The 11,011-nt window shown below is 38.4% G+C and overlaps 1 protein-coding gene across 2 annotated transcripts; it reads left to right on the top strand.

Moving 5' to 3' along the window:
• Nucleotides 1-1,156: 1,156 nt before the first annotated feature.
• Nucleotides 1,157-10,751, top strand: pcgf6 (polycomb group ring finger 6). Of its 2 annotated transcripts, XR_003929498.1 has the most exons (11): nt 1,157-1,595; nt 2,500-2,599; nt 3,505-3,601; nt 4,389-4,444; nt 4,642-4,701; nt 5,950-6,067; nt 6,498-6,525; nt 7,573-7,671; nt 9,070-9,156; nt 9,327-9,475; nt 10,163-10,751. XR_003929498.1 is itself a non-coding variant. In XM_030071360.1 (10 exons), exons 1-10 carry the CDS (start codon nt 1,515-1,517, stop codon nt 9,375-9,377), a joined length of 777 nt encoding a protein of 258 aa, XP_029927220.1. In that variant the 5' UTR covers nt 1,157-1,514; the 3' UTR covers nt 9,378-10,748. The 2 variants fall into 2 exon arrangements, 1 of the variants encoding a protein (XP_029927220.1); XM_030071360.1 differs by having other exon boundaries at nt 9,327-10,748.
• The last annotated feature ends 260 nt before the right edge of the window (nt 10,752-11,011 follow it).

The raw sequence follows: 11,011 nt of genomic DNA on the forward strand, positions 1-11,011 counted from the left end.
ACACTGTTCCTGTGGTTACATATCAATTCAGCAGAGACAGCAAAAGGAAAAAAATGTTTAAAAAAAAAAAAAAAAAAAAAAAAATCTGTAAAATATGTCTGACCAACTTTCATATAAAATTATTGCTGCTAAAAAAAATGCCAATAGATTAAAATTACATCCAGTACTATAAAGTTGTTATTCCAATCTTTGCTAATTTAAAAATGAAGAGACATTGTTTTACATCTTTTACATGCTACATGCTACATGTCACTCTGTTTTATTTATTTCTCCTATTTTGTTATTAGGTTTTTGGTTTTTTATGTTTTAAATGTTACACGGATGTTTGCAATGTGTATTGCTAATATTTTGTACTTACAAATTAATTTTTGACTGAGGTTTGATTGAGGTTAAATTAAGTAAGAATAGCTGTGTGTGTGTGTGTGTGTGTGTGTGTGTGTGTGTACATTTAAAAAAAAAATCTTTATTGAAGACGTGTTCAACATAATGAAAGAAACAGGAGCATAGATTTAAAAAATATGTAAATTGTACAAATTGTAATAAAAAAAAAATCATGAGACTGCTAGATCAAATAGGCTCCATTAATATAAAACAATTAGAGAGCAAGAATACATCAGTTATTCCTCATTAAAGAGTTCACACTACAGATGAACTGTTAATTTTTTAGTGTCATAAGTATGATAGTCTTTGTATATTCTTTAAATTCACATAAAAACAATAAAATTGTTAAATGAATCGCTAAATAATCTATAAAAAATAATCGGTGAGCTATGTCAGCATATAGACTCCTCCCCTCCTGCATTTTGATTGGATGCTTGTTTGCCGCAATTTTCGTCACTTGTTGCGGAAGTTTTCTAACCACTTCGGGAAGTCTGCGTCAATTGAGATACAATAACCTCGGAAGAAGAGGTATGCCGCTTTCAAAAATAAACGTACACACTTCTTACACTCTGGAAACTAGTGTGGTTTAATTAAAAATACATAAAATACTTGATAAGTTGGGTTCATCACGGTAAATAAATCCATCATTGGTCATAGTCTCACACACCGATACATATCAGTTTCAGTACAAGCAGATCTTAGCACACTGTAACATGTTGACGACCTTTATTTTGAAGGCAGAACAGGAAGTAGAGTCTTAAATCCTGTGAACTGACTGAAGAGGACTGCAAACCGGAACCTCCAAAGCAAACAAAGTAACCACGAGTTAGATAAGTAACTTTACTTCGTAGCAAAGTGTTTTTTGTGCGGTGGCAGCGGCCAGTAAGACATATAATTGTTGTTCCAAGTAGCAGCTGCGACATAAAACCACATTTGTGGTGTTGTTTTTTTTCTGTATTTGACATAATAAACAAGCTAGCAGGCTAGTCAGGCTAACTCCAACTGCAGCTGACTGACTTTTTCGCTGAAGAGAGCCTTGCTGGTTGGAGCAAAGTTTAATTTTCTCAGTTTAAGTACTTTGGCCAGACAGTTGCTCCCGTTACCTTAAAGAGGAGTGGAAAGTGTTGTTGGGAATGTCGTCCCCAACACACGGTGGTCACTGCAGCAGTCCTGATGGCTCTACCAACACATCAGACAGCGACTCAGAGGACGAGGTGGGTCACCACACGCTGTTGCCATGGCTTTCCCATCACTACAAGTGTTTTTGGACACCCAGCTCTCATTCATTCACAACGAAGATGCACGTCTCTTCTCATCTGCACGTCCCACCTCCAGTTCTCCTCCTTTAACCTGTTCATACAAACAGACCATGAGTCAGGAGTAGTAAGTAGATCAGCAGTGAGTGGTCCTTCCCCTCAGATTGTTGTGTTAACCCTCCCGTTGTGTTTGAGGGCAGTTTGACCCCATTCACTGTTTAACTAAACACTGAATACACCATTAACGTTGTGTTTTTGCTTCATATGTGATGACTTTTCCTAATTTAATGGAGTCACCTGGATAAACATGAATTTGAATTAACATGATAATTAACAGCTGTTTTAGCTGTATATAAACATATTAAGATTCATTATTCAAGAGGTTTATTTGTCACATGCATGACTGTACATCCACAGCAGCATTGAAATGATATTGCAACTACTCCAGCCACTGTGCAAGTAAAAAAAAATATATATATATATAGTAATAATATAACTTAATATAACTCAACATTTTACGCACATTTTTTTAGTTGTTTTGGATGACACTGATGAACTATAACATGTCATTTATAATCTTTAAATCTTCCTTCTGCTTTAGGGCCCTTACTGAGCATAACCACACCTGTAGTAATGTGAGAACCACTGAAAGCTAATGTGATATTTGGGAGGGAAAAACATGATTACCTCAAGAACATTTATGTATAAGAGTCAATCATTTGGAGTCAAATTGACCCCAAAACATTAATGAATTTGAAGGTAACAGGAGGCTAGGGGCGTAGAAGGCACTAAGCAGCTCCAGACTGTTTGAAACTATAACGCCTGACACTGGTTTGGCTCTTTTTTTATGTTTGCTCCACAGCCCAAGCTCCCTCTCAACCAGTTCTACCCATATATTCGCTGTGGACTCTGTTGCGGATTCCTCATCGACGCCACCACCATCACAGAGTGCCTTCACACATGTGAGTTTAGGCACAGGACACTAGGGTGGGCTCTGTGACCTTCTGGCAGTCTTCAGTGGGTTTCAGGGTGGCCCAACTAAACTGAGTGGTTTAATTCCACCTGTACATTAGGAGTGGAAAAAATTGATTCACTTAAGTATTGAGATTCTTTTTTGTTACATTTTTTAATCATTTTTTAAATATTGCTGAATCCACTAGTAAAAGTATTGGTATCATGTATGAAACTAGACGACCTAAGGAGTTCGTTGGTACCAGGTTGTCAGCAAGGGGACGAAATGTTACTGCAAAGTCAGGCTACATTTTGGTGAGGGAGAGACTGGCGTAGTCATTTTCAAAGGGGTCCCTTGACCTCTGACCTCCAGATAGCTGAATGAAAATGGACCACATTTGATTCATGTATGATGATGTTAGCCCCCATAGGAGGCATTTATTATAGTGAGAGTATTTTTTGAATGTATGAAATGACCTACAGTGACCTTTAAGATAATAACAAATTCATGTAACTTCACAACCACAAACTAGAGGATAATTCAAAACAAATCACACATCAGCCAATAGCCATGAAGCAACCATACAACATTTACTCAACAACACATACATAACAAAAGGGCCATAACATTTACCCATAACAATGAATCCAATAAATTCGTGGAGGCTAGCAGTTAGCATTTGGAGCATCCAGCCAGTATGCAGCACTCAGTAACAATGAGAGGAAGATAGCACCACTACGGAGGAAATAATATCAAAGTTTTCAAAAGGGGTGAACTATCACCTTTAAGCCATGTCCTCAGATGTTTATATTATTTGCCAAACAATGAGGCAACATTAACTTGGTAGATTTTTGTCAAGATGTTGCCTCCATACCAGATGTTCTGGGGCTCTAACTATTTTGTTCTTCCTTCCAGTTTGCAAAAGTTGCATAGTGAAGCACTTCTTCTACAGCAACAGGTGCCCCACGTGCACCATCGTGGTCCACCAGACACAGCCACTCTACAACATCAGGTAGCCCTGTGTTTACCTGTAGGTGCAGGTGTCACCTTCCCTGTCTGTCTAATTGAACACATGGAAGACAGCTTGGGGTTTTGTTGACCACGATAACTTTGGTACTGGCTTTGAAGCTGGCAGTGATGCACCAAAGTGTCTCCAAAATATGAAATAAATGCATGACTGGTTAACAGACATTTTCAGATACATACGCTGGCTCAGATAACAGAAAACAAGTCGCCTGTTTGAAAAAGACTTTTTTTTTTTTGCTGCTGTTATTGAGTCAATGCACAATGTATTATGCAGTAGTCACATTGTTTTATTTGAACATTTTATTTCGTTTTATACCTGTGACAGGGTTGTCATTTTTAGTCACTAAAGTTTGTGAGCCACAACTCAAGTTTTCATTCTGTTTTTCTGTTGTGGGCAAATCCCAACGACCTCATTAGAGAATTAACCAGGAACACTCATTCAAAGCAAAACTGAACTTTGGTAGAGTGTTGGGTTGTATGGTACCCCAAAGGCTGATAATCTAGAAGAGGAAGGAATGACCTGATCATACTGTCATAAAAAAAAAAAAAAAAAAAAAAAAACGAAATAAATGTAGAGGGAAAATGGCACTGGGACTTTTTAAAAATACATTTTTATACTATAATAATGATTTCACGCTTTCTAAATTTGAGGTCTGGGAAACTATGGATTTTTCAAAATAAAACTCTTGTAAAATCTGGTGTTAAAAATTCTGTCAAATCTGTAGCAAAGCTGTCACTGTTTTGCATTAAAACCCCTCTCTGCTCTCCTGCAGGCCTGACAGACAATTGCAGGATATTGTTTACAAAATGGTTCCCTCTCTGGAGGAATGTAAGTACATTGCATTCTTGTTGTGAACAGCATGTTGCTTTATAAGTGTTTTATAAATAAAGATAATATGGTTACATACTCCCATACACACGTTGTTTGTGTAAAAAGTCCCAAATGTTTTTTCTTATCTTATTCCCCCTTCATTTTTTGTGTAAGTGTGCTCAGTCTAATGTGAAATCTTTCTATTTGTTTTTCAGTGGAGAGAGAACAAATGTGTAATTTCTACAAAAAGAGAGGGTTGGAGGTGCCAAAACCAGGTAAGTTCAGACTTAATAGGTCACAAATCAGCTTTGAGGCAGGTTTAGCTATTCTGTCTTGTGCAAGAATCCTTGTCGTTCTCTGGATGGGCAGTGTTTCCTTAAGCCTTGTAATGGTATGTTTCTCAAAAGCCAGTGCACCACATTCCCTCTGTTTCTGAATGAACAAAGGAAGCACATACTGTAGTTAGTTCCCCCTCACCCGGTCAGCAGTCAACACGTCATCTGCAATACATGTTTTCCACAGCAGCCATTTTTGATGTGGAATAGCAGGTAAACACAGGTGTTATTGTTGACATTAATCAAGGTTGTGTTCCATGAAACGCTGCGTTCAAATCATCTTGGAAGTTGCCTTCGCGCTGCTGGTTAATGTCGGGGAAAAAGCCTGAAGGAATATTGGTGGAGATGGTCAGGAACATGAAAACGCTCCGTTATGTGTGGTGCTGCTAGCTACTAACAAGGCTGGTAAAAAAAATCCCAGAACTACTGTAATAGAGCTGTCAAATTCCATATGTTGCTATAGCAAAATATAAACAGATTTCCCAGATTGCATAAATATACATCAAATAATTGAGTTTAATTCCAAGTTGATTTATTTTTAACAACTTGTAGCTCTTTTTTTCCAAGTTGTGAGGTGCCTTGAACACAGCAGGGAGTTTTCCAGTGAGTCAAATCCTGGCCATCAACGCAATAACTCAGATACCGTTCATTTGAACCTTTTCAGAGTTGCTGTGCATATTTGTGACATCTAGATGGAGATATCGATTGATTTTGGTGCCCCGATGATCTCTGCCCTGACAAGCAGGCAAAGTCTTTGAGAATAAATTGGCTTTTATCCATTATTAGTTTCTTACTTAGTAAGAAATCTACATGAATATTAAATTCCAAGCTCATTACTAAACATTTTTATGACACGTCATGCATACCTAAATGGAAAAGTACATTGCCCACTGTTAGACAATGCCATGATAATGTGAGTAAATATCAATGTTACAAGTGTCAGTGCTGTTACGTAGCAAAACATATTTCCCAACTTGTTTCAGACATTCATCCCTTTAGTTGGTTTTCAGGCCAACTTGAGTGGAACAAACTTTTCACCAATATATCTGTTACGCACATCCCCACAATGAATTAGTTCCTACTTCTGGAAAGGTCGCATAATTTGAATTGAGGCAGGAAACCCTGCATCCTGTCTCCCTGTGTGTGTGTCTAACTCTGTCTGTGCCCGTCTTGTCTTTGTCCTTGCAGTGGTTGTTTCCCCTCCAGGCCCAGCGGTGTTGAGGAGGCAGAAGAAGGATATAATTCACCAGTCGGTGTTTACCATTCCCCCTGAGCTGGATGTCTCACTGCTGTTGGAGTTTGTAGGGTGAGGATCTCACTGCACAGGGCTACAAAGCTATAAAAAAAGTCTTCACTCCCTTGAAATTTAGCACATTTGGTAAAGAAGTTCATGTGAAAACCTCCAGTAACAGGGCAGGGGGCAGAAACTTGGTACTTTAGTAGTGCAGACCTAATTAAGTTTGTACTATTAAGCACAGTTGTCTGTGTTAGAATCAGAGAGTGCTACATATAGGAGGCTGCTTTGCTTGCTATGTGGTGAGCATGGCTGTAACACACTTCAGCTGCAGAGCATAAGTGAGGACAGAAGAAAGCAGGGAGGAATAGGGAGAGCATTCAGTGAGAGCTTGCCACAGGTAGATGGACTTGGCTGCTTTCACCAGCAGATGGCCCTCTTCTACAGTCAGGGCTTGCTCAACATGAAGCTGCAGTTTTAATTTTGCATATTTTGTTTACAGGGCTGAAGAGGGCATCAGCAACTTCAAGGTGAGGAATTAACATCTTTCTATTAAAAGTTAATTCCTAATTCTATAATTTTGCTTCATTAGATAGCACGTAGTTGATGGCAAAAGAAAATATGAACAAGCTTTTCTTAAATGATTCATATAGAACCTCATGGAAATTGTTTCAAAAGTAGTTTTGAGAGCAACACCACCAGCACTTCAAATGTCTTGAAGGACCATACAAGTGATTTCACATGTTTGGGTGTAATATCTACAAAATGTGACACTTAAAATTAGGACGATTTTTTTATTAGTCGATTCATGTAACTAACTAACTAGTTTATCAATTATTTTATAGATTATTTTCATTACTGTATTAATATAACAATTAAGTTACCTAAAATAAATATCAAAAACCTCCTCATTGATATTTCAATATTTTATTCAATCATCTTCTCTTAAACAGCAAACAAATGTATGATAAGAGATCATAATAATTTGTCAGATGATTGATCAGAAGAATACTGGACCTCAAATTCAAAAGGATTTCTGTGACACAGATTAATTTACTCACTGTATGTCATAGCAACTCTTTCCCTGAACTAGAGGATCAGTATTTTATAGTACTTGACTTAAAAATAAACTGATTATGACATGGATTTATTTAATCACTGGAGTAATATACAGTTAGAGATAATCACTGGCAGATGTATTTTTGCACCAGTATGGGGCACGATAGTACAGAAACAGTTTACAAACTGTAACTGTACTTTTAACCCTCACTCATAGATGGCCATTACAGTAAACACAAAGAATAAAATGGACAAATAATAATGTTAGATGGCATAATGTCACATTACTGTAACAGCAGCATTGCAAGTACAGGGCAGTTACTACATAATGTAACTTACAGGGGAGCTGATTTTTGTTGACTGTTCTCTCACGACAGAATTTCTCAATTGTAAAACACACAGCTCTAATGCTTTTAACAATCTTTTATCAGTTGGTATTTCCTATGTTTTGTGTTCCGCTTATTACTTTGCAAAATGCTTTGGCACCTTCCAGCCTAACAGCCCTTGTCTCTGTTCAGCCATTGGAGAGGCGCTACGTCCGTGTGTCCAGCTCGGCCACCATCCGCCACGTGGAGCTCTTCATCAGGAGGAAGATGGAGCTCAGCCCAACCTGCCAGGTCAGTCTGTCGGCTTACATCTAATCAGAGCAGAATGTGCCGTGACCACAGCCTTGATCCTGACTGTTACTTCAAACAGACCTGGCAACATGACAGCAGCACTGTCTGAAGTCAAAGGTCAAAGAGCAACCAGTTATGTGATTAAGTCCTCTGCGTTTGTCCTGTTTGATTCAGCAAATGTATGTCCATCCCAAACTGTCGACTTTGCTTTATCAAATAAAGAGTTTATTCACCTCAAGCAAGTGGGCAGATGAAGAAGTCGACATGTTTTACAGAAATGCAGTGACTGTTTCACTGCAGCCACGGTTGTTTCCTCAGTTTTGGTCACAGCATCTTGTTGCCTCTTTAAGCTTCATGTTCCTTTACTGTACTGGAGCATACATGAATAAAACAAAACATAGTCCTGTTGAAGGAGGCAAATCTGTGTACAGCACCGTATGTGAGTGCTTCTCTTTTGGTCAAACTGTGATGGAGGGGAAGGCCTTTGAGAAGAAAAGAATCATGCTCCGTGTGGTCAGTTTGACAGCGGACAGTGTTCAGGTCTTAGTGATCCTTGTATTTAGTAACACGTGGACAGGATTAGCAGCTTAGGCTGATTTCTTGGCTCCAGCGTTGTACTTCAGTAAACCTCAGCACAGTGAGATGTGCAGGACAGTCCCTGAAGTTCAGCCAGCCATACAACATCAACTTGTAGTGTCTTAGAATTATTTCAATCTGTAAAGTTTCCTCAATATTTTAAATTTGCCTGTCTATTCACACTAGTACCCTCTGATTTATAACTAGTTAACCTTAGCAGTAGTTCATAGTTTGCTTCACATTCTTTTCCGCAACACTGGCTGCAACAGAATGTGTTAGTAAGATGTCAAACTCAAAACTCCTGCGTGTAGCCCATTGTTTACAGTGCTGAGTTAAATATTCAGTCCTTCCAAAATTTTGCAAAACTACTTTGATTCCTGCAAGTCAGAATAGTTCATACTGTGCCAGACCACCCCCTCTGTTCCCCTCTGCACTTGTACAGAGTGACACAAAAAAACGGGAACTTTTAAACAATCCAATAAAACCAAGAGTGATGTAAGAAAAGTATTTTATTCATAGTAATTGAAACCTTAAAACATGCCATTTAAGAAACGATGATGGAATTTTCATTTTTTAAAAATTGTGCTGCCACTTGCTCATGTCTGCCAATACGCACTTCAAAAGTTCCCGTTTTTTTGGGTCACCCTGTATAAGCATTTCATGCAGTATGTAATGTTAATGAGGCATTTATTTATTTATTTATTTATGTACTTATTGATTGGGAAATCAGTTTCCAGCAAAGGGAACAACTTTATAGCCGTGGACAGGCCGGAAGTGCTTGAGTCAGTCTCTGAAAGCAGTGGTGTTGTGTGTGCTCTCCAGGTAGATGTGGTTTGTGGAGACCACTTGCTAGACCACTACCAGTCACTCAGAGACATTCAGAACTCTATGGGAGAGGAGGCCCTGCAGGTAGGCATTATAAAACCACACACACACTCTATTTAAAGCTGGTATTTGAATCAATCACATCAGTCATGGAAGTTGTGTGGAAAATTGTGGAACATTTGTATACACACATACATGCATGCATACATGTGATGTAGGCTGCTATGTTCATCCTAATTTCCATATTCCCACAGGATGGTCTGTTGGTGCTGCACTTTGGCCTGGTCCTGCCCTCTGAGTCTTGAGCTGGAGAGAAAGCTGTAGTAGTACTTGAAGGGATACCTTGGCATTTTTGGATTTTTATCTGTCGTTTCTTTTCGTCAGACTCTTGTCACAGTGGAAGGTGAAGTTTCTGCATGAGTATGGCTGTCTCTCAAAAACTCACTGATTAGTCTTGTTAGATTTATCATAAATCAAATGGCTTGTCACTTGCTGCTAACAAAAACTCCAGCTCAAAACTGTTGAAGCTGCTAACTTAAAGCAACAGTTCACCTAAACAGAAAAGACAGACGTAGTTTGTGTGGTGTGGTTGCAGTCTGCCGCGATCCTCCCTGTCTCCCCTCAGAACAATGGTTTGTGGAGCTCAAACTGTCAAAGACTTTACTGCTGAACAACACCAGCAAACTGAATCTATCTGCCCCCAAATTTATATTTATTGGGGCTGCATAGATAAAAGTTTGCCTAGAGACAGGTGAGATGGCAATAGATTGGAAACTACAAAATCACACAAAGCCATCTTTGGATTACCCAAGGGGTAAATGCGAAAATAGCTTTTTTTTTTTTTTCCTCTTAAATGTATTTTTGGTGAAATGTTCTGTAATTAACTCAGAAAATGTATCATATGGTTGGCATAAGCATTTGGTTTGAAAGTGAAATGCTACTGCTAGTGACAGTGTAATTTCTTCCTTTAATAGTGTTCAGTAGAAACGTGTCAAAGCTGTAAAATGTCACGTTTTGATACAGGTAACAATATACAGTCATATATGGTTTTGATTTATTGAAATGTCAGTGCATTTCCCTCACCTCATAGCCTGATGAAGAAAAACACGAGAGGGAAACCTGAAAACGTCAAGGCATTCTTGATGCAACACTGCTACCTGAGGAGCGTGGAGACACCTCTGTCTGTCACCACTACGTCTTCCAATGCAACAAAGACACAGTTTCCCTGAAAACGTCAACCAGTCTAGAGTAGCCATCTGTTGGCACACGTGGGACCTCTTTCTTTCTTTTGATTTGTGGATTTTAGGTTTTCAGTTGTGGTCTTCTTAGTTAAATTCCAGAGGTTGATGTGATTTCAAAGGGCTTCAAACTAAAAGATTTGTACTACTCCGACTACCAAAGGCTTGTATATTTCTTAAGGGGTTTAAATCTACACTGTATCTTTAGAACTGATTGCCTTTTTTTATTGATGTGTACACCTAATTTAAGAATTGCTAACTTTTTTCAGGCTGTCTGCTGTGAATAAATGCCATTTCCCAGAGGAAATCTGTTTCATATCTCCATACAACTGTCAATTGTTAATAAAGGGAGTTTATATAGAAAATCTTTGATAGGATTTGTTATGCAACACCTTTGCTACATGGATTTTTTTCAGCTTGAATAAATAATTGACTGTGTAACTGGTTGTGATGTGTTTCCTACATGTTTAGTGCTCTGTCTCCTTTCAGCTGAGGAGAAGAGTTTGCTCAGTGGTATATCGACATTTTGTATGGTCAGTGCTCTGTTCTTCTGAAGAGTTGCTAGTCCTAAAAGAGTTTATTTAGTCTGTTTCAGTATGCTTTTAGTGTAATGTGGTGGCTTTATCAACAATGCTAAAGGTTCTGACAGAAATGCTTAATTCTTGGAATATATTGTACTTGAAATATTTGGAATCATTGAA

The sequence above is a fragment of the Myripristis murdjan genome, chromosome 15, assembly GCF_902150065.1.
Source record: "Myripristis murdjan chromosome 15, fMyrMur1.1, whole genome shotgun sequence".
Taxonomy (NCBI): Eukaryota; Metazoa; Chordata; class Actinopteri; order Holocentriformes; family Holocentridae; genus Myripristis; species Myripristis murdjan.